The sequence below is a fragment of the Gorilla gorilla genome, chromosome 2 (assembly GCF_029281585.2).
Source record: "Gorilla gorilla gorilla isolate KB3781 chromosome 2, NHGRI_mGorGor1-v2.1_pri, whole genome shotgun sequence".
Classification (NCBI taxonomy): Eukaryota; Metazoa; Chordata; class Mammalia; order Primates; family Hominidae; genus Gorilla; species Gorilla gorilla.
Window position 1 is genome coordinate 14,642,358 of NC_086017.1, and position 27,185 is coordinate 14,669,542.

General features: G+C 39.4%; 1 protein-coding gene and 1 long non-coding RNA gene across 2 annotated transcripts in view; one reads left to right on the forward strand and one right to left on the reverse strand.

Moving 5' to 3' along the window:
* The window catches only part of ITPR1 (inositol 1,4,5-trisphosphate receptor type 1), a 354,018-nt gene extending 351,628 nt beyond the window's left edge, over positions 1 to 2,390 (forward strand). The window contains exon 62 of the mRNA XM_063703566.1: positions 1,030 to 2,390. Coding sequence (XP_063559636.1) covers positions 1,030 to 1,116 — 87 coding nt within the window. The 3' untranslated portion in view covers positions 1,117 to 2,390. The remainder of the gene's footprint in view (positions 1 to 1,029) is intronic.
* The window catches only part of LOC129532546 (uncharacterized), a 70,855-nt gene extending 47,392 nt beyond the window's left edge, over positions 1 to 23,463 (reverse strand). The window contains exon 1 of the long non-coding RNA XR_008678306.2: positions 23,300 to 23,463. This is a non-coding gene — a long non-coding RNA (uncharacterized lncRNA). The remainder of the gene's footprint in view (positions 1 to 23,299) is intronic.
* Positions 23,464 to 27,185: the final 3,722 nt, after the last annotated feature.

Here is a 27,185-nt window from a genome sequence, read left to right on the forward strand (position 1 = left end):
TTTGATAAGTTAAATGACAAAACCATAAGAAACTAGATCTGATTCCAAAGCCTTTATTCTTTTTACCCTAATTCCTCTACAATTTTAGGAAGCTAAAAACATAGGAGTAGGACCTTAACCCACTTGCAGACAACAATTTTCTTGAATATATATTTCGTACAGCCTTTTTATCTCAGTTGACTTGAATGCTCAGCCTAAAATCCAAAACTAAGACTAACTGGGTTAAGGAAAATCTTACTACAGAGACAGAAGTAAGTATGCCCTAAAATACCTAGAACAGGTCTAGAGACCCATCAACATGAGAATATATTTAGTTCAGCAACCAAATGAATAGAATCGGCTTCTTGTTTGGGATTTTGAAAGCACTTTTTCATTCGAACTAGTCTTAGGCAATGGTCTCGCCTGACCTTCAGCGAGCCTCAGTGTCTACTGGGTGGCAAGAAATAGATACCGTGAATGGTCACAGCATTATTTGCAGCATTTAATCATTCTGGACCTCAAAGAGATTTGAGAACATTTCTCATTTTCCTAGTTATGGTAGGTAATTTTTTTTCTCTAACCAACTACTCAAGAGTCATTGAAGAGAAAAATCAGGACCCACTGAAAGAGTGTGGACATAAACCCTCCCTCTCAAACCTAGGATTCTAAACACTGCTTTTCTTGTTAGTAAGGCGTGTTGTTACTGTCGTACAAAGCCACCATTTTCCAATGAGTCTTCAAATCATTTGGAAATGGATTTGGGAAACAAGAAAGAATCCTGTGCTTTTATTGTTTTTTGTTTCTTTATGAAACAAGTAGCAAGCAATACTTCTGAATGTTACAATGCATGACTAGGTCACAGAATTTCCCATTCTGCCTAAGAAGATGCCTTTTTTGAAGTGCTGTGTGTTTGATATAGCGATGGTACACTATTTGTAGAAAGTGGGTTTCAGTATAAACCATAACCACAGAGGTAAATCTATGGTTCAGTATGCGATTTGACGTACAGGAAGTATCTGGGTCTAATGATGAAACTTTTTAACTTTCCAGATGACAGAACAAAGGAAGCAGAAACAAAGAATTGGTCTTCTAGGACATCCTCCTCACATGAATGTCAACCCACAACAACCAGCATAAGCAAATGAAAGAAAGGAATTGTATTTACCTTTTATAATTATTATTAGTGTGGGTATGGCTAATGAGTTCTGATTCACCCACGAAGGTTACATTTATGCTGAATACATTTGTAAATACTCAGTTTTATACTGTATGTATATGATTGCTACTCTAAAGGTTTGGATATATGTATTGTAATTAGAATTGTTGGCATGATGACATTTCATTTGTGCCAAAAATATTAAAAATGCCTTTTTTGGAAGGACTAACAGAAAGCACCTGATTTGCACTTGAACCAGATTATAGATTTAAAAGTATATGACATGTATTTTGTATTTAAAACTAGAATAGCCAGTATTTATGTTTTTTATAAAACTGTGCAATACGAATTATGCAATCACAATACATTTGTAGCTCCCGAGTGTCCTAAAGGGAGTGCACATCTTTGAAGCTGGCGTGTTAATACTATGTAATAAATGGTTAACTTTCAAATGATGCTGCTGCCAAAATTATATTAATAGTGAGTTTCAGGCCCCTGGGCATTTTGTACCATGTAATTATCCTCTGGTGATGCTGTTTCTCGTTAGTGGCAGTAGTGCCTCCGTCTCCTAGTGATAATGCTCCAAGTCTATGAACTGTTAAATCAGCATTCATTTTAAGAAAAGCAACTTTAGTTTCAAAGATACTTTTAAGCTTCTAAATTGATCATTTAAACTATTTCTTTAAATAAGAGAGCCAAATTAGAGGCTCATACTTTAGCTTGTGAAGAAGATAATGAATTTTTTAAAGGGAATTTTTATGCAATGTTCAGGATAAATGCATACTGCTGGCCAATCAGTGTCATCTCCTGGGTAAATTTTGATGTCACGTTATAAAGACATGCATAATTGATGGTTTCTAGATTATCTAGTCCAAACAATAGAGTTTATTTTTTCTTCATCTGAACCAACATGCTACAGTAGCTAAGAAGTATTAAAACTATATACATCCATATAAAGAGGAAATATGAACTATCTCATTAGAAGTCATAGCTGAACACAGATATGTTATTCTTCTGAAAGAGCCACATTTTGGTTTTATTTCTTGTCACATGATTTCTTTTCTTGATGATGGATGAAAAATATGAAAGGAAACTTTTATATCTGTTGCCTAGTTTTGTACATGGATCTCATTTTACAAGAGAATCTCTCTGCAAAAAAAAAAAAAGTTTAAAAATGCATTGAAAGCAGAGTTCTGAAATGAGTAAAGTTTGTAAATGCATATATAAAAATATTTAATAAATGATGCAGAATATACAGTGACTGGTTGGTGGCTTTCATTTGGCATCTGTGACTTAACTGCTATTCCATTTATGTACTTTCTTTAGGATCAGTTTGAAGTACAATCGGTTTGATTACCAGGTTAATTCAGAAAATGTTTACCTGATTATTTAAAAAAACACTTGCTGTTGTTATGACAACTCTGAGGAGAATTATTAGAACAAACATTGGGGAGTATTTAGTACAACATTCATTCATTCATTCTTCTGGATTAGTGACTGCCAGCCAGGCTGTCGGGAGCGCCCTACTAAGTCTCCTGTCTCTTCTGCTTTTACTGGGGGATCTTGAATTTGCTGTGTGCAATGTGGAAGTATCGGGAACAGCTGAAATTTGTTTTAGTTCATGCCCAGTGGTCAGGGTCCTTCAGCAAAGTGTAAAATGTTTTTACAGAGCCACCTTGCCTGTCCAAACGTAGTAAAACCTGTTCCCTCCTCAAATCAGTGCTTGCCCTGGCTGCTTTTTTTGACAGTAATTTTCTCTATGCTTTGGTAAATAATACCACCCAATGTTGGGAACTAGGTCAAGATTAAATTCCAGTTAAATGGCTAGTTTTGTAACTAATGCTTCTACTTTATAAATTTGATAACTTAAAAACAAATTAATTTTTTCCAGTCAGTGCAGCCTGTCTCCACAAAATTTTTCCATCATAAGGCAAGCCTAAGACAGATACCTACTTTTATCTCTAAGCAAAATGGCAATCTATGCTAACCCCCACAATGCACACATTAGCTAGCAAGGACTTGCTTTTCCCCTGGGCTTTCTCTTTGATCTCTCACACTGCCCAACGAGATGTGGCAGTGTGTGTGGTTTGTCTCCCAAGTCCCATCCAGTTCATTGGAAAGTTCTGCATTGACATGCCAAGTTGCAGCTTTTACAGGTTTGTCATGTTCCGTTTGAATCCTGTCACTTAAGATATAAATCTTCATTCAGTGTGCCAGCTTCAGCAGAAAATAAATGAAATTGGAATGCCACTCCTCCCTCTATGCAGTAGATCCTACCCTTGCCGTTTGGGTGTGAACACTAAAGCTAGTAGAATTGAAACATACAATTTGAAGTTAAAACTCCGGTGGCCTTTGATGTGTAATTGTAATTCTGCCTGCTTCCTTCACATTGTGCCTTTCCAACGCCTCTATTTTAAGATCAAGGTCCAAGTCACCTTCAAAGTTACCTACCCGGATGAAGAAGTAGTGTTATTAAAGTATGGTAGTACTCGCTAACATGAGAGAAAGCCAATGTTATTTAATTAAGCCATTTTATTTAATATTAACAGTTTGCTATAGCACCAATTCAAGTTTCAAGTATTTGCAAATTTCCCTAACTAATCCATCTGTTAAAGGGTCTGGGAAATTCCATTCCACTTCTCTAACATTTATGGGATCTTACCCTTTCCATGCCCCTAAAGTTGTGTAGTGATTACCCTGTTTCTCTCTGCAAGTAAAGCTTCCACTCTGTTTGCTGTCGTCCTGAAGGTCTAAATGATATTCCATCCACCCTGTTCAGTTTTCTCCTAGTGCTGTATTTATCTGTATTTACCCTGCCCCCCAACATACAAAATATGACTTTAATCTCATTCTTTAAAGATTTGATACTATTCACTTAGTTTGCTTTCAAGTTCACGTTCCTTAGTCATTGTTCTTCATTCAGCCATTTTTTTTTTTATTTGGTTGCACTTTCTGGAAATCAATTGCTTGATTTTGCTCCTGTAAAACGTGCTCTTTCACTGTGTTTCACTGAGCACTTCCTAATATAAATTATAAAGCAAGCATCCTTTGTCTGTGGACGCTAGTCATCAACTCAGTCTTTGCAGCAGCAAACTATACAAAGCTGTTTGTCTCCCAAGTCCCATACAGTTCACTGGAAAGTTCTGCATTGACATGCCATGTGCTAGTGGGAAATTATTAAGCTCTCTAGAGTAAATTAAGAAAATAACCTGTTAAAAACTCAATTGTAGATCTCTGTATACTCCTACTATAGACGGCTTGGATAAAGCCTTAATGGGCAACGGCCTGAAAGTTTCTGATAGTTATCTTAAGGCTAATAATGAGACCCTTAGCCTGACTTTTGAGCGGCAGGGAGGGAAATTTACTCCTTCAAAACTGTTACAATCATAACTACATACTTATAGAAGCAGAGTTGGGTTTTTGCCAAAACTTTTTTTTTTTTTTTTACAGATTTTGATAACATATGTGCTTGTTAGAAGACAAATTATATGACAGTAAAAGTCACCTTTACATAAGACAGAATATAATAACAAACGACTGTTATTGAAGGCTCTTGAGACACTGTACAGCAGAAGTGAAACTTATTTTAAATAAGATAAGAAATTGAGCCCTAAAGAAGTAAAGTAACTTGTCCAAGGACTCAGCTCCAGAATAAATAAAGATCTCCTGACTAAGCAAAATACAGAGAGCTCTTCCCACTTGCTATCTCCCTTCCAGAGTGGGGATATCAGTAATCAGTTTCCCTTAGCAGTTCTCCCTTTACACAAAGCACTCATGCAGAACTTTATTTTGTCCTACATGTGGAACAATACAGATTGATTTGTTTTTTCTTTTCAAATCTCTTTCATGAGATGATGGATCTACACATTAGAAAGTATTGACTCTGAATATTTTGTCAAGACCGAAAACTTTGTGGCAAAGATAAGCAGCGAGTGAGCTCCTAAAGTCTTTATCTTTCACAACTACAAATCTCTTGTATATAGCTCTTATATAACTGCATTTTTCAAAGGGAGAATCCGTCCTCGGCCCAATCAAGGTGGCTTCTTCCTAGGGAGAATGTGCAGGTGCACACTGGTGTCCTCTCCTACCACAGATGTCAGTGTTCACTGGCAAACTCTGCCTTGGTCTTGTTCCTTACACTAATAATTTAACAATCAACTAGAATGTTGGAAAATCCCCATAAAGATTTCAATTTTACAGAAAGTACCCAAAATTCCACTAGTTTTGCATCACAAAGCAGTGGTTGAAGTAAAGTTTTGAGTAAAACGCCGTGTGTGTGGTTTTTGTGGGTGGTTGCAGCTCAGAACAACGTTTAGGCCTCATCAATCATCTGACAGGAGAGAGTATGATGGCAATTTATAATAAGATGATTATAATTATCATACACATTTTTCCATCTTTGGTATCATATGCCACATTAAGCAACTCTTACCACCTAGAGGCCAATTCAGAAGCATAACAAGCCTTCAGGTCTGGAACCAAAAAAGTCTACCAAAATCAAGAAAATAAAAAGGTAGACCACTGGTGGGTGTTTACATTTGGTCAACTCAGACAATGCTATGGAGTCTCCAGCTGCTGGTATTTTAAACTCATTTGGTAAAACAAATCTCTAGCTTACTAGGGCAAGACATTAAAAAAAAAATTACCAAAGGAACATCTTAAAATACTTTAAGGTCATGACAAACCAGTGTGAAAGAGAATCCTAACACCTAGAAGCGAAACTGCATCATCCACCCAGCTTGGAGAGAAAAAAGAAAGCCAAAAACCACTACAGAATAAGAATGCAGAGTTTGAGAAAACCCCTAAGGTGAATTCTGAACAACAACACAAAGAGTCCAACAACATAAGAAGTGCACACTGTATGCGAGAACCACTCATGGAAAGAGTTTGCCAGCACATTTATAACGACCTCACAATAGATGGTTGGTCTCAGGTAAATGGAACTTTAGACAATCCAGGAATTTCACCTATTTACTCCTGAGCATAAGTCACATAGTTATCACCTATGGTATCTCATAAAGTCTTGTGAGAAGCTTTTTGTAAAAGTTCTCTGCAGAAAAACAATTAAGGTTTGGTATAAAACTGGGACAAGGAGACTGGGCCACACAAGGCTTAGGTGCTAGGTCTATGTCAGAGTCCACATGGCAACATGGTGGAATGGAAAGAACATGGGCCTTAAGGTGGATAAGAATTCTAATACCATTTCTGTCACTGAAATGTTATAACTTGGAGCAAGTTACTAATGATTTTAATGTGCAGTTCCCCCCTTCTCAAGAGTAGAGATGCTACCACGTACTTCTTTGGGCAGTAATGGGCATCAAGAAAGATAATCTATACCAAGAGTCTGGCATATACCTGATACGTTACTTCCCATTCCTTTGCAACATGACCATTTCCTTTTTTTCATACCTATCCACAATCTCAGCTAACTATTGCATGACCAAAAGCTTCTTTCTGTTCCCACTAAATGGGTCTGATGTTATTACTGCGGGATCCTAAATCTACGTGTCTTAACATGACATATTTGGGCCACATCCAGTCCTTTTAAAAACTTTTATCTTTCTATCCAAATTATGTTTTAACTATCAGTTTGAACTGAATAAATTCATAAAGAAACCTCTCATACAGCTTATGACTTCCAGATAACTATTCTCATATTTTTTAGCAGTGCTGGATTCAAGTCTGACTTCTTTTTTTAAAATAAATCTTGGGCCGGGCACAATGGCTCACGCCTGTAATCTCAACACTTTGGGAGGCCAAAGTGGATGGATCACCTGAGATCAGGAGTTCGAGACCAGCCTGGCTAACATGACGAAACTCTGTCTCTACTAATAATACAAAAATTAGCCAGGTGTGGTGGCGCATGCCTTTAGTCCCAGCTACTCAGGAGGCTGAAGCAGGAGGATCACTTGAACTCGGGAGGCGGAGGTTGCAGTGAGCTAAGATTATGCCCCTATGCTCCTGCCTAGGCAACAGAGTGAGATTCCATCTCTAAATAAATAAATAAAATAAATCTCTACAGAAAAAATGTTTTATCTTGGGAATGACAATATATTTCCTTAGTTTCTGAGATGCCTTCACTTACATTCTCATTTAAACCTCCCAGCCTTGTCAAGTAGATATTATCCCTGACGTCTGAATGGTCCCAAGTTGTACTATCTTTAATTTAACATTCAAATACAAATTCTACACCACACCTCACTACCTATAGAAGACCCAGAGCCTCTTTAATAATTTCTTTCTGAGAAGGATCCTGAGAAGGAGCAGAGACCCCACCTTGGGGGCCCGTGAGCCCCTCTGCAACCCGAGCATGAAAATAAAGGAAAATCTCGAATTCCTTCAAGGGCAATTCCAGGCACCTAGCTAGCCCTGAGAAGTAAATAAGCAACTTGTCAAGCAATAAAGTAATATAATAGCAGCCTCAGCGCAGTGGCTCATGATTTGGGAGGCTGAGGCAGGTAGACTGCTTGAGCCCAGGAGTTCAAGACCAGCCTGGGCAACATGGCAAAACCCCATCTCTACAAAAAATACAAAAATTAGCCAGGCGTGGTGGCACACACCCATAGTCCCAGCTACTCAGGAGGCTGAAGTAGGAGGATCTCCTGATCCCAGGGAGGTCGAGGCTGCAGTGAGCCAAGATCACACCACTGCACTCCAACCTGGGCAATAGAGTGAGACACTGTCTCAAAAATAAAATAAAATAAGGTAATAGTAGCTTAAAACAATAGCCAAGGAAGTCATGAGATGTTTGGTTCCCTAAAGAAACTATAGATAGTATCTTAACATATGTCCTTGAGTTGTTTTTTAAAAACTCAGACCACTACCAAAGGAAAAATGCTGTCAGCTGGCAGGTAAATCTCAGATAAGGGGGAACGGAGGATGGAACTCTGACCACTGTTCTTTGTTCTAAATTTCTTCTTGAAGGGCCTGGAGGAAGTTATTGCCCACAAGCCAGAGCTAACATTCTTTTCTGCTGACCTCAAATTTTTCTACAAAGCTTCACCTCCTTAAACAATTGGGCATTAGAAAATATCTCTGAATCCACCTATGATGTATGGGCTGTACCCTTCCACTCCTACTCCACTTTGAGATATCCCACCTTTTTAGGTTAAACCAATATGTAGCCTCATGTATTGATTTATGACTTTGCCTGTAACCTCTGCCACGCTGCCTTTAAAAACCCTTACCTGTGTAAGCCATCTGGGAGTTCAGGTCTTAAGCATGAGCTCCCTGATCCTCCTTGCTTGGTGCCCTGCAATAAATGCCTCACTTTCTCTCCCTGCAATCCCGATGTCAGTGTGTGGCTTTGCTGCTCTGGATGGGCAGACCCAAGTTCAGCAAGTAACCATTCTAAGGAGGGTGTTTACACCTTCTTCATGATCTTGTCACTGTTTCATCCTAAATCCTGATTCCAACCCAATTATCTGTTCCTTCTCATCATCTCCCCTCTCTTTATTTCACTAGTGTGGACACAGCTCTCTCTCCTTCCTGTCCCCAAAGCACCACTATCATCTGGGCTTTGTGAAGAACAGATCTTTAGTGGAAGAAGATTACAATAAGGATTAGGAAACAATTAAAAATTGAGAATCAGTCATCAAAGCTCCCTCCCCCTTCCTTTTCACTCATGGGAGGAGCAACTTCTCTTCTCAGCCTGTTGGCAGGCAGGCATCTACTTTTTCTTTCCCACTTGCCTAAACAAACAAAAGCAAAACAAAACAACAACAGCAAAAAAAAACCTTCCTTCCAGCCTCAAGTGAAAACCAAAAATTCTTGTTTCTTTACTATGCAGAGCAATTTTAGCCCTCAGTTCCCAGTCATTCCTCTCTAGATTAGGCCTTTACCTTGGCCAAAAAAAAAAAGGCTATAATTCTGTCATCCTTAGCTTCCACTTGCAGGGCAAAACTGGCTGCTAAAATAGCATTTTTTTCTGATACATCCCTATTTTACGGAACAAGAAATGTCTTTGGAAAGTTGAAGTGATTTGGGCTGGGCGCAGTGGCTTACGCCTATAATCCCAGCACTTTGGGAGGCCGAGGTGAGTGGATCACCTGAGGTTAGGAGTTCGAGACCAGCCTGACCAACACGGAGAAACCCTGTCTCTATTAAAAATACAAAATTAGCCAGGATTACAGGATTACGTGCCTGTAATTCCAGCTACTCGGGAGGCTGAGGCAGGAGAATCGCTTGAACCCAGGGGACGGAGGTTATGGTGAGCCGAGATCATGCCATTGCACTCCAGCCTAGGCAACAAGAGCAAAACTCCATCTCAAAAAAAAAAAAAAGAAAGTTGAAGTGATTTGACCAAACCAGAACATCAGACCTGGGATTCAAAGCCAGATCATCTGACCTCATGTATATTCCTCAGTATCCCAGTGCTTCACTATGCGAGGTGCCATCCAGCTATGTTCCTGTGTCTGCACCTCTACCTGCCCACCTTGCCTGGGGGAGATGTGTAAGGTATCAGAGTTCTAAGAGATGCAAAGAAAAGTCAGAGTTCTTAAAGGCAAAAGCTGCAACTAGTTCATTTCTGTATTGTTAGTACCTATCACAATTCCTCCCAAACAAAGAGGGTCAATGCCTTTGAGGGGTAAAAAAAAGATTATTTTTGAAACTTCACTTAATCTGCTTGTTTTGGAGCCAAGGGCAAGGAGGAGTCTTTCATTAAGGAACGAATATCTAGCAGTGGCCCAAAAAGAAGGTGCAGATAGAACTGAACATCAGGCAGTCACTACTCTTTGTTGCTAACTCACCATTCAATCCTATAAACTAACCATTAATCATAATGCCTCTGGCTCCGGTAACCCTGCTTCACAACATTCTCCAATTTGCTCCCTCTAACCAGGGGATCCCAATCTCTCTCTTCCTCCCTCTTTCAATGCTTATAACAAAGCTGTGATTTAGCATGGTCTCTATGAATGTGCAAATTCAGACCCACATATACTTTCATACTCCTCTCTCCACCCAACTCCCTTATCTAACAATGCTAAAAGGTAATCCCTCAACAATCCAGGTAGTATTATGGCAGTTCTCATTACACCTGAACAGACAGAGCACATTTAAGTAGCCTAAAGAAATTATGGCCATTTTGAATAACAAATAATTATGGTTCATCTATACAAAAACCATATGTAAATCACTTGAGTTAGAGTCTCCCAACCAGATTTAACAAATTTTAGTATTTCTGCTAATACTAGAAATTTCACAATGGGCCAAATTTCACAAATGGGACTTAGGGGTGGATGGAAGTCTTTCATAGCTCTTTTTGTACCATTCCATAGGATTTTAAACTGAAACTCTGACATACTTTGGATCTGTGTCCCCACCTAAATCTCATGTAGAACTGTAATCCCTATTGTTGAAGGTGGGACCTGGTGGGAGGTGACTGGATCATGGGGGCAGAGTTCTCATGAACGGTTTAGCACCATCCCTCCTTGATACTGTATAGTGAGTTGAGTTCTCACGAGATCTGGTTGTTTAAAAGTGTGTAGCACCTCCTGCACACTCTCTTCCTTCTACTCCAGCCATTTGAAGTGCTGGCCCACTGTTTTCCTTCCGCCATGACTAAGTTTCCTGAGGCTTCGAGGCCCAGAAGCAGAGCAGATGACACCATGCTTCCTGTACAGACTGCAGAACTGTGAGCCAATTAAACCTTTTTTTCTATAAAGTACCCAGTCTCAGGCATTTTTTATGGCAATGTGAGAATGGACTAATATAAATTCTCATACTCATGGGTAGAGTACAGTACAACCACTTTGAAAAACAACTGAAGTTAAAAAAAAATAAACACACCTACTAAAAAATCCAGAAATCCTACTACCACGTATTAATCCAAAAGAAATGAAAATGTATGTCTATACAAAAACCTGCATGCAAATTATAAACAACTTTATTAATATCACCTCAAACTGGAAACAAACCAAATGTCCATCAACTAGTAAATGAATAAACAAATGGTGGTGCAAACATACAATGGCGATTGTGTGCAGGTGGCCCACAGCCCACACACCCAGGACTGCCAATGTTTGGGGTGACTCACGGTACTTTTACCCTTCTTAGCACATTCAGTGTGCACACTTTTTCAACTAAGTATTTCACAGAGTTGGGCAGGAGGGCAAGGGTCAAAAACCTGCTCACTAGAGAGCAAGGTAGCACTGGCAGTGAAACTTAAAATGATTTGTGCTCCTGATTTAAATAAAAATAATCCGTTGCCTGTGTTTTAGAACTTACAAATGGAACAGTCCTGTAGGTATGATGCACTAGTTTCCCACTGTTGCTGTAACAAATTACCAAAAACTTAAAGGCGTAAAACATCACAAATTTATTATCTTACAGTTCTGCTTGTCCACATTCCTTCTGAAGGCACTAGGGGAGAATCCCTTTTCTTGCCTTTTTCAGGTTCAAGAGGCTGCCTCCATTCCTTGGCTTGTGGCCTGACCCCATCTTCAAAGAGAGGAATGGCCAGTTGAGCCATTTACACATTGCATCATTCTGACTCTGACTCTCCTGCCTTCCTCCTTCATTTATTAGGACACTTGTGATTCCATTGGTCCAACCTGCATAATCCAGGAAATCTCCCCATCTCAAAATCAGTAATCACATCTGCAATCTCCCTTTTGCCATGTAAGGCAACATATTCACAGGGTTTGGGGATTAGGACATGAACATCTTTAAGGGGGCCGCTATTCTGCCTACCACATTTGCTTAGGCAAAATCTAGACAGGTTAAAGACGAGAAAAACAAATCACATATTTCTTTTCAACTCTGACGGATTTGAATACAATTAGGAAGGTCACATTTTCTCATGGTCCAAACAGGCTGAACAAGTCAGTTCATTAACATGATCGTATACACTGATAAATCTATAAATGATTGCCCAAAGAGACTGTTGCTTCCTTTTACATTCACTATTGCTATTCTTGGACAACCAGAAACAACTATAAAAAGATGTTTGCTTTTTTAGACACACACACACACGCACCCCTGATTACAGACTTTCTTCCTCAGGTTTTATTTGCTAGGATTTGCACTTTAAAAGATCCAGTGAGGTACAAAGAAAATAAAAGTAGATCAAAAACTTCTCAACCAGATAACCTTTACTGATTTTTAAAAAATGGATGCATACCTGTATAAGGTTAGAAAAGTTGTAAGTTACTAATATAATAGAGCCAAAAAAAGAAAAAAGATTAGAAAAATTAAATAATATGCCATCCAAATTTCTTTGATGAAGTGTCTATACAAATTTTTTTTCCCACTTTTTACTTTCTTTTGTTATTAAAATGTTTAGGACTTCTCAGACTATGATTATGTTATTAAATTTTAAATTTTGAAACTTATGCTTTTTATATTCTGGTTGCCAGTTCTGTACTAAATATATGTTTTGCAATTTTTTTTCCTCGTCTGTGGCTTGTCATTTTCTTAGCAAAAGTTGTTTTTGTTTGTTTTTTTGATTTTTTTTAGATGAGCCTCCCTGTGTTGCCCAGACTGATCTCAAACTCTTGGGCTCAAACAATCCTCCCAACTTGGCCTCCCAAAGTGCTGGGATTACAGGTATGAGCCACCACACCTGGCCAGCAGAGCTTTTTGGAGATCGAAGGATTTAATTTTGATGAAACCCAATGTATCAATTATTTTGCTCCTATGGTTCATATTGCCTCCTAAGAAATCTTTGCCTAAGATTCCAGAGATTTTCTCCTAGAACAGCATTGTACAATATAACTTTCTGTTATGGCAGAAATGTTCTATAATCTGTGCTCACCAATACACTGGGTATAGCTAGCCAGATGTGACTTCTGAGAACTTGATATGTTGCTGCAACAACTGAGGAGCTGAATTTTTTAATTTTATTTTGTTTTAATTAGTTTAAATAGCCACATGTGGCCACCATAATGGGCCAGGAAGTTCTAGCAGTGTTATAGTTTTAGGTTTTACATTTTGGTCTATGATACATTTTTACTTAATTTTTATAGAGGTACAAGGTATGTGTCAAGGTTTTTTTTAAAAAAATATGGACACCTAATTCCTCCAGCACCATTCTGTGTGAAGACTATTCTGTCTCCAATGAGTTAATTGGCACCTTAGTCAAAAATATCAGTTGACCATGTTGGTGTGGGTCTATTTCTGGACTGTGCTGTTCCATAGACCTATATGTCTATCCCTTCATCAACTGAACATATAGTCAACTGATATTTAAAAAGAGTGACAAGAATAAACAATGGGGAAAGGATAGTCTCTTTAACAAATGGTACTGGGAAAAGTGGATAGTCACATGCAGAAGAATAAAACTGGACGCTTATCTTGTACCACACACAAAAATCAACTCACCAGCCTGGGCAATATAGCAAGACTCCATCTCTACAAAAAATAAATAAATATTGAGCAAGGGAGTTTGAGGTTGCCGTGGGCTATGACTGCACCACTGTATTCTAGCCTGGATGACAGAGTGACACCCTGTCTCAAAAAAAAGAAACAAGAAAAAAAGAAAAGAAAAAACCAACTCAAAATGGATTAAAGACCTAAATGTAATACCTGAAACTATAAAACTTCTAGAATACAGGAAACCTTCATGGCACTGGTCACGGCAATGACTTATTGAATATGACACCAAAAACACAGGCAACAAATGCAAAAATAGACAAGTGGTACTGCATCAAACTAAAAAGCCTCTGTACACCAAAGAAAATAATCAACACAGTGAAAAGGCAACCTATAGAATGGGAGAAAATATTTGTAAACCAAAAAATCTGATAAGAGGTTAATATTCAAAATATATAAGGAGCTCCTATAATTCAATCGCAAAAGAACCAACCAAACAAAAATAATATAATTTTAAAATGAGCAAAAGCAGGTGCAGTGGTTCATGCTGACAATCCCAGCACTCTGGGAGGCCAAAGAGGGAGGATTACTGGAGCCCAGGAGTTCCAGACTAGCCTGGGCAACATAGCACAACTCAGTCTCTACAAAAAAAATACAAAAATTAGTCAGGCGCAGGAGCACGCACCTGTAGTCCCAGCTACTTGGGAGGATGACATGGGAGGATCACTTGAGCCCAGGAGGTCAAGGCTGCAGTGAGCTGTGACTGTGCCACTGCACAACAGGCTGGGTGACAGAACAAGACCCTGTCTCAAAAAATAAAAACTTAAAAAAAATTTTAATGGGCAAAAGACTTGAATAGACATTTTTCCAAAGAATTCATACAAGTGGCCAACAGGTATATGAAAAGATGCTCAACATTGCTAATCGTCATGGAAATACAAATCAAAACCACATGAGATATCACCTCACACCTGTTAGGATGGCTATCATTTGAAAGCAACAACAACAATAACAAAACCCAGGATATAACAAGTGTTCGTGGGGATGTAGAGAAATGAAAACGCTTGTGCCCTGTTGGTGGAAATGTAAAATGATACAACTGCTATGGAGCATAGCATAATTTTCCTAAAAAATTAAAAATAGAGCTACTATATGATCTAGCAATCTCATTTCTGGGTATTTATCTAAAAGAATTAAAATAAGATATCTGCATTCCCATGTTAACTGTAGCATTGTTCACAACAGCCGGGAGGTAGAAACAACCTTAATGTCCACTGGTGGATGAATAAAGAAAAGGTGATGTGTGTATATAATGGAATATTACTCAGCCTTAAAAAGGAAGAAAATCCTGTCACATGCTACAACATGGATGAACCTTGAGGACATTATGCTAAGTGAAATAAGCTAGTCACAGAAGGACAAATATTGCACGATTATTCTTACATGAATTACATAAAATAGTCAAACTCACGGAAGCAGAAAGTAGAATAGTGGTTGCCAAGGGCTGCAGGTAGGGGAAAAAGGGGAGTTGCTATTCAGTGGGTGTATAGTTTCAGTCACACAAGATGAAAAAATTGTAGAGATCTGCTGTACAACTTTGTGCTCATAGTTAACAATACTATACACTTAAAAATTTATTAAGAGGGTAGAGCTCATTTTTAACCATAAAATTTTAAAAATCATTTTGTCTTGATTTTTGTAACTTTATAGCAAGTCTTGAAATCAGGTAGTGTGGATGATCCAACATTTTCTTTTCCAAAATTGTTTTGGCTATTCTAGGTTCTTTACTTCTCTATATAAATTTTAGAAATAGCCTGTCAATTTCCACAAAGAAGACTGCTGAGATTGTGATTGCAATTGCATTATATCTGTCGATTTGGGAAGACTGACATTTTGACAATATTGAGAATCCTAATCCATGAATTCAGTATATTTTACCACTAGTTTAGGTCTTGATTTCTCTCATCAATGTATGTCAGTTTTTGGCATGCAAATCTTATACATGTTCTGTTAGATTTATTCCTAGGTATTTGTAAATTGGATGCTATTATTAAATATACTCTAAAAAGTTTTCACGTTCAAAATGTTTGCTGTTAGTATAAAAAATTATGGTTCATTTTCATATATTGACCTTGTATCCTGTGGGCTTGCTAAACTCACCTACTAGATCCAGTAGACTGTCTCAAAAAAAAAAAAAAAAGGTCTCGCTCTGTCACCCAGGCTGGAGTGCAGTGGTGCAATCTCGGCTCACTACAAGCTCCACCTCCTGGGTTCACGCCATTCTCCTGCCTCAGCCTCCGGAGTAGCTGGGACTACAGGCACCCACCACCAAGCCCAGCTAATTTTTTGTATTTTTATTAGAGACAGGGTTTCACCATGTTACCCAGGATGGTCTTGATCTGCTGACCTTGTGATCTGCCCGCCTTGGACTCCCAAAGTGCTGGGATTACAGGCGTGAGCCACCACACGCAGCTAGATCCAGTAGCTTTTTGTAAATTATTTGGATTTTCTTCATAGACAATCATGGTATCTACAAATGAAGGCATTTTCATTTCTTCCTTTCCAATCTGTGTGCCTATTTCTTTTTCTTGCCTTATTACACTAGCTAGGACCTCCTGGACAATATTGAATAGGAGTGGGGAATGCCAACATTTGTTCTGCTTTGTTCTGATCTTAGGGGGAAAGCATTTTATCTTTCTTTATGAAGTATGATGTTAGGTGTTTTCATAAATCGCCTTTACCAGGTGGAGGAAATTTCCTTCTATTCCTTGTTTTCTGAAAGTTTTATCAGGAACGAATGACAGATTTTTGTAAAATGCTTTTTCTGTATCTATTGAGATAATCATATGCCTTTTTTCTTCTTTAGTCTGTTGATATGGTAAATTGCATTGATTGACTTAGGTATATTGAACCAACTTTGCATTCTTGCAGTAAGGCTCATTTGGTTATGATGTATTTTCTCCTTTTTTTATATACTAGATTTTATTTGCTAATATTTTGTTTAACATTTTTATGTCTATATTCATGAGGGATACTGGCTTGTAGTTTTCTTATAAATTCTTTGCCTGGTTTTGATATCAGGTAATGCGGGCCACATAAAATTGAAAAGTTTTCTCTCCTTTTCCTTTTGTTTTTCCAGGATGGGGGTCTCACTCTGCCACCCAGGCCAGAGTGCAGTGTACAATCACAGCTTGCTGCAGCCTCTATCTCCTGGGCTCAAGTGATCTTCCTGCCTCAGCCTGCTGAGTAGCTGGGACTACAAGCATGCACCACCACACCTGGCTATTTTTTCTTTTATTTTTAGTAGAGATGAAGTCTCTGCTGAAGTCTCTACATTGCCCAGGCTGGTCTCAAACTCCAGAGCTCAAGTGATCCTCCTGCCTTGGGCTCTCAAAAGGCTGGAATTACAGGCTTGAGCCACCATGCCCAGCTTTCCTCCCTTTTTCTATGTCTGAAAAAGTCTGTATAAAAATGGTATTACCTCTTTCTTAAATGTTGTAGGAGTTGCCAATGAAGCCATCAGATTTTTCCTGTGGGAAAGTTTTTACATTGCCTAGTACCTCTTAGGTAAGCTTTGAGTGTCTGTCAAGAAATGTGTCCATTTGATTTATCAAATTTATTGACATAAAATTGTTTATGATATTCCCTTATCATTTTAATGTCTGTAGGATCTATAGTGATAGCACCTTTTTCATTCTTGAATTAAAACTTATGTCTTCTCCACTTTTCCTTCTGATAAGTCTAGCTAGAGGTTTATTAATTTTGTCTTTCAAATACCAGCTTTTGGTTTTAGAATCTTTTTTAAAATTTCATTTCTGCTCTTTATTATTTTCTAGTTTCTGCTTGTTTGGGATTTAATTTGCTCTTCTATTTTTAAACTTTTTAAGGTGGAGACTTACATTGTTGATTGGAGGCCTTTTTTTGTTTTATAATATAAGCATGTAATGCTATATATTACCTTTTAAGCATTGCTTTAGCTTAGTTTCATACATTTTGATGTGTTATATTTTTATTGCCAGTCCATTCAAAATAGTTTTTAATTTCCTTATGCCTTCCTCTTTGACTTACAAGTTATTTAAAAGTATGTTGTCTAATTTCCAAATACTTGAGAATTATGCAGATATTAGCAATTTCTAGTTTAATTCTGTTGTGATTAGAGAACATATTTTATATTATTTCAATTCTTTACATTTGTTAAGGTTTTATGTCTCAGAATATCATCTAACTTGGTGAATTTCCCACATACATTTGAAAGAATGGTATTCTGCTGTTGTTGGCATGTTCTCTAAAACTTAATTGAATCAAATTGGTTGATAGGGCTGTTCAGGTTTTCTATATCCCTACTGATTTTCCGATTACTAGTTCTATGGATTACTGAAGCAGGAGCACTGACATCTCCAACTAAAATTGTTTGTCTACTTCACCTTTGGTTCTTTCAATTTTTTGTGTTAGGTCCATTCATATCTATGCTTGTTGTGCATTCTTCATGAATTTCTCCCTTATTCATTATGTAATATCCTTCTTTTTTCCTAGTAACATTCTTTATTCTAAAGTCTACTTTGTCTAATATAGCCACTTCATCTTTCTTTTGATTAGTGCTTTGCATGGCATATCTTTCCCCGTCCTTTTACTTTTAATATATCTATGTCTTTATATTTGAGGTGGGTTTCTTGCAGATAGCATATAGAGTTGGGTCTTGATTTTTTAACCCAATCTGACAATTCTTGCCATATTTAAAAAAATAAGTTCAAATTTCCCTCTACCTACTCCACCTTTCAAAAATTTGGATGTCTTTACATATTAGGCAACCCTTCAAGCCACTAGCCACTTCTATGTGCAATAATGTTTCCCTGTCCTAGAGGTTTCTTACAGATCTGTCATGCAAATTAAACATTAATACCTTTATTCAAAAATAACTTAAAAGTATACTTGATATTTCTATTCTCCCATTCCTGAGACAGAAGCAAGTATTATACACCCAATGACTCCCAATATCTGTCTACAACTAAAATCTCCCAAGTCACTGTCAAACCCACTAAGCCAAAAGCCTACTTAATATCTTTGATGTTTCACAGGTACCTCTTACTCAACATGTCTAAAACTCAATTTGTTACCATCCCCTGTACATTCTTCCTTTCAAATTTGTACCCTGTTTTATGTCTCTCCTCTCAGTGAATAGTAGTATCATCCTGCCAATTGCCAAGTCAGAAATTCAGGAACCACCTTCTCTTCTCTCCCTCCATCCAACTAATCATCAAACCCCCATTAATTCTACTCCTCTATATTTTTTCGAATATCTTACCTTTTCATTTCCCATCTTATGTGCAATGTTACTAGCCTTTTCGGCAACCATCATTTCTTACCTGGATTTCTGCAAAAGTCTTTTAATGGTTGTTCCTCCTACTTGCAGTTTTGAAGCTCCCAGCATTCTTGTACCCTACTCCCCAAAACTTCTACTCACAAAGTCCTTTGGCTCCCTCTTCTTATCTATCCTCTCTCATCAGTCCCTCCTTCACTGAAGCCATTGCCCCAACACACACACATAAATCTATAATAATTAACACTGTACTTCCCAAGTCCTGGAAGAACAGATGCTGTCTTTTGCATCATGTCTTTTCACTTGCTATTCCTTTATGTAGAACATCCACCTCCTCCTGCGTTCACTTAACTAACTTTTACTTATCCTCCAGGTTTTTATTTAGTTAAGGTATCCTTTCTCCTGGGAAGCTTTACATAATACACTAATCTAGATTATGTGCTCTTTATCTTTTAGCACTTAACACAATGAAATTATTTTTCTCTCTGTATCTCTTTCTAGATTGCAACCTCCATGAGAGCTGGGGCTGCTTTACTTGTTCATTTCATTCATCACTCTGTTCCCACTATTGTTAAATTCAGTAATCCTTATTACTTAGAAACAGGCACAAACCAGAACAAAGCAGTCAATGGCATAGTGTAATTTCGGTGTATTGACTCAGAGCACCACACTGACTATGGTCTCAGTCAAAAATATTAATTGCTCAACATGTTGACATTCTTATTATTGTGTAAGGCATTATAGGACTTGGACTCAGATGTCTTGGGCAATTCCTTTCAGCCTCTCTGAAGGTTTTTCTTCATTTCTTTAAGGGATTAAGCAATACCTATACCAAAGTGATATAGGAGAAAGAGATTATAGGAGACGAAGTGAAAGCATTTTGTAAATCAAACAATGATACTCAACATATACATATACGTATCCTTGACTAATCCACGGTGGCCAAAGTATAATGGCTTATTTTTATCCATCAGTGTTTTCCACTACTACTAATTTCCTACATTTTCAAATTTATTTTAATAAAGGACAGGATAAATACCAATTACCTTTCTTTTTCTTAAGTCTAAAACCCTTGTTTTAAAATCCTCATCATCCAATATCAATTTTACTTAAAGATTCTCAAATAGTTGCTGTGCACTAAAATAAAATTATTGATCCCTTTATTATACAAACGATCTGTTTTAAGTCCACACTAACATTGTCAGGTTTAGTTATTTCACCTGAAACAAACGAAAAACAACAAAAATATTAGAGGGAACAAAAATTTCTCAATGAAATATTATAAATAGCCAGGATGTATACCACAATTAAAAGGCATAACTTTTCAGGAAGATTCTTTTTTGTTAAAAAAAAAAAAAAGTAAAAACAATGCTATAAATTTCCAGAGGTGGAAGAGCATATAATAAACATTGTTTTATTCCCCATTATCCAAAATAGTACAGTTGGCCTTTGAACGATGCAGGGGTTAGGGGTGCCAGCCCACTGTGCAGTCGAAAATCCAAGTTTAACGTTTGACTCTGCCAAAACTTAACTACTAATAGCCTACTGTTGATTGGAAGCCTTACCAATAACATGAACAGGTGATTAACATATATTTTGTATGTTATATGTATTACGCACAGTATTCTTACAATAAAGTAAGCGAGAGAAAAAATGTGATTAAGAGAAATCATAAGGAAAATACATTTATCAGTATGTATCAACCCCACAAGTTTACAAGATGAATTGTGTCTGAAATGGCGGGCAGCTGCAGCTGCAGACCTCCATACATATCAAGCAATTCAACTTTTTCTTCTAATGTCATGACTTTTCTCTGCTTCTTGGGAGCACTTCCAGCATTGCATGGGTCCCATGGTGTGACGCAAGGTATTGCACTGAACACAATGAAAAATACATGAGAACCTCAAAAGATCACTTTTTACTGTGATACACAATTTTCTGGAGAGATTGACTGCTCCTGCAGAGATGATTAGCATCACATGACATTTTAAGTGGCTATGCACAACACTTGAGCTCATGGCAATAGCAGCAGGAGGTGGCTACAAAATTACTACAATACAGTACGTACTACAGTTAGTTTTATGCAGTTAGGATTTAATACTGCATCTTTGTTGTTTATATTTCTCTCAACTACAAATGGTGCCATGTAGTCTATGTTTGTATGTATGTTTTAATAAATTTTACATTTTTATAATAGATTTGTGTATATTTTACAGTAAATGATAAAACAGACTAGTATCTACATATATGTTCAGCATTCATGATATACCTAAGTTTTTCTTAAATTTTTCCGTATTTCTAGGCTACTTGGTTCATCTGTTTTTTCAAATTGTGACAGATGTCCAAAAATTTTTCTAACACATTGAAAAAATTATTTCAATTATTAGAAATAATTTTTTGAATTTTTTTTCAAATTATTGAAAAAAAATCCACCTATAAGTGGACCTGCGTAGTTCAAACCCATGTTGTTCAAGGGTCAACTGTAAAAAAAATCATGAATATACATGGTATATTTAAATAGTAAATATAAATGGTACAATCTCAATAAATGTTTATGATGATTGCTGTAGTTATTTATACTACATTAAATAATGTATGTTGAACTGAAATAGTAAGACCAAGGACAACTAACTCCTTTATGCCTATTTCAAAAATCTGGACCATTAGTAGCTAAACTCTGCAACTGTTTAAAATATTAAAATGAAAAACTGGTTAAATGGAAAAGTCAAACCCTGGATTCCCTCATATGTGTATTTTTCCCCCTGTGGATCTCATCTGACTGGACCTCATATGCTTTCAATAATTTATTTGTAAATTATAATTCATACATAACATCAATCAAATGGCTGCTTTTCCAACAAGGAGCTATGTGTGGGCAAATCACTGACTTTAGCAAACATCTGACAGTTAATCAAGGGGGTCAGGATCGGCTACTTGTACATATTTTAGATGTACGGCATCACATACTGCGTGCGGTCATGAAAGGCTCACAAAAAAGCTAGTCACATCCTGGCAAAACATGTTGTGTGATAAACAGACCATAAACAGAAACTATCACTGGCACTTAGGGGCAAACTCCAGCTGGGTTTCTTTATCCCTAATCCCAGTTTCAGCTGCAGGTTTTTTCCAGAAAGAACAGTAGTTTGATTTACTCAACACTCTGTAGAAGGGCGTGGTTATCCTCTAAATAATATTACAAATGGATTTTCTCTGAACTCCTGTAGCAACAGGATCTGACAGTGGTTACTGGTAGGAAAAGGTGAAATTAAGATCAAAATAAAAGCCTACAAAAAATAACAGCTTTTAAGGACCACCTAGAGACAATGGAGGTACGGGTATTTTTGAGACCAAAAAAACAGTGTAACACAGCACAGAATATGAATACTTTTCAAGCTTTCAACACAGTTAACAACTGAAGATTATCTGGTTTTGCCAGCTCTATTACTGTTTTATCCCATGTTATTCCAATACACTAATAACCTCCACAAATACAGATTAATCACGTTTCCTTCTTGATCATTAGAAAAGGACTAATTGTAAGAATAAATTTAGAAAAAATAATCAATGAAATGCTTCCTTTATCTTTTCTAAAACACTAAACTAGAAAAATTTGCAAAGTAAGACTGAGCAGCTTTTTCTACGGCTGGGATCAATGGGAGTGTACTTAATAAATGAATAATTGCATTCCTTCTCCCTGGCCAGCCGACAGAGTGGAAATCGACCTCTGTTCAGCGGGCAGGCACAACCGGCTGGCATGGTGTCTGCGTTCCCCTCCTATGAAAGGATCAGCTCTAGTTACATGCCCTGTGCGCGGCCTGAAGCCTGTAACCGGGATTACGAGCCCACTATGAGCCAGGGACTAAAGGTGACACAGATTTCACCTCTTTTCATTACCTTTGAAGGAAGTTCTGTGCCCCGATGACGAAACTGGGGCCAAGCTCGCATAGGCAGTGCGGCCGAGTCAGCCCTGCGGCCCCCAAGCTAGGGCACGAACCCACCGCAGTGCTTGCACCAGGCACTGGCTCCGAGAGCAAAGGCATGACTGGGCACCTAAGTACCCACTAGGCAGGTAGTGACTGCGACATTAACTCTCTTCTTTTTGGCCACTCTCAGGCCGCAAGTCCTCAAGAAAAGGGAAAACTGAGGCGCGAGCCAGGTGACTTTCCAAAGGTCACAGCTGGTAGCAGGCCGAGGAGGGCCTCCAGGCCTGGTCCTTGCGACCCTCAACGACCATCTGTAATAATGCCCAGAGCCTCTGCCAGGATTCCCCAGCCCTATGTTCCCGCGGCCTTTGAGGGGAAAGGGCCAGGGCCTAGACGTTCCCCTCCCGCGTGGTTTTCCCGTCAGCAGCTTTCGTCTGCAAGGGAAAGCGGCGGCCCCACCCGCAGACAGCTGCGAGGCACCGCGCCAAGCGTATGCGCCTGTTCCCAGGCACTCCCTCCTCCGCCTTCAACCTTTTGCCACCTCCGCCCTCGACCCAGCCCCGCCGTGCGCCTGCGCGCCCCGGCCCGTGGGCCAGCGGGCAGTCTACTCACGTGGGCCTCCGCATGGCCCAGCGCCGCCAAGGGCAAGGCGGAGCCTCGCGATCGCCCCGCCCCCTCCGTGCCCCGCCTCCTGTAGGGAGCGCGGGACCCTCGGCTGGCGCGGGCACTTCCCAGCCCAGCCCGGGGCGCCGGCTTGGCCGCGTGCGCGTGCGCATGGTGGGGTTTGGCTGGCGGCGGTATGCGGTCGAGGCCGCGGAGGCCGCAAACTCTAGTGGGAAGGCGGCGTGCCGCGGCCGGCTTCGGTGGAGGAGGGGGCGTTTCCCCGGAAAAGGAAGGAAGTGGGTGTCACGGGCCTCAATACGGCCCCTTTGGCGTCTTGAGTGGGAAATCACAAGATACTGCTCCAGATTTTCCCATTTTATGGCTAAATCCAAATGACTCGGACCCCTGCCCCATCACATCAGGAACTTAAGCAGTTCCTTCCACCAAAGCTCAAATACTGCTGCAAGCGCTTTGGTAATCATGAGCATTATCTATGAAGCTACTGCGGTGGTCAGGGCCCCAATCGTCCTGCTGAGTAGCAGACTTTGAAAGACGGTGTCCAAGGCCACCCTGCTGGTCAGTGACCTGCTCTAGAGGCTAAGCCAGGGCATGCTTAGAACTTTGATATTTAGACTTCTTACATTAACTTAACCCAGTTAACAGGTTTGTGGGGGCATTTTTTGTCTGTTTTTTTGAGACCGAGTCTCGCTGTGTCACCCAGGCTGGAGTGCAGTGGCACAATCTCTGCTCACTGCAGCTTCTGCCTCCTGGGTTCAAGCAATTCTCTCACCTCAGCCTCCAGAGTAGCTGGGATTAGACGTGTGCCACCACACCCAGCTAATTTTTGTATTTTTAGTAGAGACAGGATTTCACCATGTTGTCCAGGCTGGTCTCGAACTCCTGGCCTCAAGTGATATACCCGCCCGGCCTCGCAAAGTGCTGGGATTACAGGCGTGAGCCACCGCACCTGGCCTTGTGGGTTTTTTTTTTCTTTCTTGAGACAGGATATTGCTGTATTGCCCAGGCTGGAGTGCAGTGGCATGATCATAGCTCACTGCAGCCTCGGACTCCTGGTCTCAAGCGATCCTCCTGAATCAGCCTCCTGAGTAACTGGGACTACAGGCGCGTGCACCATGCCCGGCTCATTTTAAAAAATCTTTTTATAGAGAGGAGGTCTCGTTGCGTTGCCTAGACAGGCCTCACACTCCTGGCTTCAAGCTGCCCTCCCACCTCGACCTCTCAAAGCACTGGGATTACAGGCTCACAAGAGCCACCGCACCCAGCCACTTACTGATATTCTTGTGTAGCTTTCTGGTGGGTAGTTTTATTAAGAAAAGTCTATATCCAGACCATGTCACTATATTCAAAATAAAAAATCCCTGCCTTAGGTGAGTTGTGTGTGTTCTCATACCATGGGTCCCTTGAGAACACGAAGTTTTTTGTGATTGTTGTTCTTAACATTACTTTGAAGCTGTCCTGATGGAGTGTGGTAAGATGGGGCATTCCTGGGACAGGACTTAAGGAACATATGTCCCACATTTATCACATTTGGCAGCATTTAGTTTTGCTTGATTATGAGTTCCTGTGGATTTTTTTTAGGTTGATTCCTGGGTGCAAATACCATAAGGAAGTAGCTCTAGATCTGCTGTTCAACCCCCAAATTTCACTTTCTCGTTAATATGGAATTACTGCTACTCCTGTTTTTCCCATGTTCTCTTATGGTGGGTAGTTTTACTAAAGATTATCATCAGAAGGTGGTTAAGAGAATGGGATGATTAAGGAACAATGAGAATTGAACGAAGAACAAAACCTTTACTGATTTGAGATCTTCAAGTTCTGCTCCCTCCTTGCCGCCCTCTCACCCAAAAGTTTTAGAACTCAGTGACCGTTCACAGATGGACTCAAATCTTTGCTCATAACATTTGAAAGAATATTCTTCCTGTATTTGGATTTGAATTGCCTAAATTGAAATTTTGGCAGAATGGATGCACTGGAAATTGGGGAGGAGGCAGTGTCAAGGTATTAGGGAAAGGAGGGGATAATCTTGGCTAGGAGAGATAACAATGAGAGTTTAGAGAAGGAATTTTTTAAAATGAGTGAGTGGCAGATCTAACAATATTCTATGATTTATTTATTTATTTAGAGACAGAGTCTCACTCTTTCACCCAGGCTGGAGTGCAGTGGTACAACGTCGGCTCACTGCAACCTCTGCCTCCCAAGCTCAAGTGATTCTCCTGCCTCAGCCTCCTGAGTAGCTGGAATTACAAGAGCACTCCACCATGCCCGGCTAATTTTTATGGTTTTATTAGAGATGAGGTTTCACCATGTTGGCCAGGCTAGTCTCAAACTCCTGACCTCAAGTGATCTGCCCACTTGGCCTCCCAAAGTGCTGGGATTATAGGCATGAGCGACCGTGCCTGGCCTCTATGGTTTAATAGTAATGGTAAGCTAATTCTTGAGTGTAAGGATTTCTATATTATTTATGGTGACCAAAAACATTACTGTGTCCTCATTTGGGGAATCTTTTTAGTTAAACTGGGCCTGAAAATTCTTGACAATAGAGTAGGAAGGGCATAGGGAGGGGCTGAGAGCTTAATGACAAAGATAATCTAGGATTGGGTAGATCTCAGTTCCAGTTCTTTTAGTGTCTCTGCAGCACACAAGTAACTAGTTAACACCAGGTATACAGAGGCCTGAACCTGGGGGGTTGTTGCTGAAATTCCTCGAATGGATGCAGCCAATAAGGGCTCAAATGCTATGTCTAACTTAGTCCCCCAAATTAAGAAGCACCAGATTAATTTACTGAATAAGAGCTCAAGATAGAGACCCTGTGCACCTAGCATAGGTATTACAAATTGAATCTCATCAATTACTGATCAAAGACTTAGCTCAGGGGGCCCCTGTGGCAACTTGTGGTCCTCTTACAATGAGTTTTTGGGACTACTTGCTGAAAGAATTGTATATTTCAAAGTAATAAAGCCCATAGTTGAAGAGTTTTTAAAATACCGCCCCCCCCCCCCACCCCGCCGTCTGTTTCAGTTTACTTCAGAGGTCTCATTTTGCAATATTGGATTCAGATTGTTGGACACAACATTTATAAGAGATGTTCTACGTTATTTTCTCAAAGCTTCATTTCCAGGATCTTTCTCCCAACTTGTTTTGTAACCTAAAGCTTCCTACTCCCTGTAAAAGATAATACCTTAGCTGAGAAAAATAGTATTTTGATTTCCCACCTTGTGAGGCTGAAGTAGAATAAGTTGTAACAAGAACAAAGTCCTAAAGATAGAAGAATAGGCCTCAAAAGCTGAGGTTGTATAATGGTCGATGAGGGAGATGTCACACCAGTCCACAGTGAAAGGTTAAACAGCAGCCCAGAAGAGCACAAGTGGATAATTCACTCATTGTGTTTTCTGTTGACACCCCGTCCTCTCCCACCTTTTAGGCTAATGTAGGTTCTGCCTTGATTAGAAGAAAATTTTTAGAACTAGACAGGGGCTTGGAGCTTATGGCTCATTCTGCTCACCTGTACTTTGAGCAAACCGATTAAGCATTTTCAGGTGACATGGCCAACACCACAAAGCTAGTTATTAGCAGAACCAGAATTAGAACCACTCCCTCCCTGCTCAGATGCAATTGCTCTTCCCTTTTCTCTCCAAAATGGCCACCATCAATTTCTTCCCATCTTGTATGCACATAATGTCACACAATTCAAGAGGTGGAGTCTCTTCCCTCCGCTTGACTTGGTTTGTGATTTCATTTGGCAGCGGAAAGATACAATGAAAGTGATGTTCTGAGACTTCCAAGCTCAGGCCATAGAGGTCTGGCAGCTTCTGCTTCCTCCCTCTGGGGGCCAGCCTCCATGCTTTAAAGAAGCCTGGGGAGGCCAGGCGTGGTG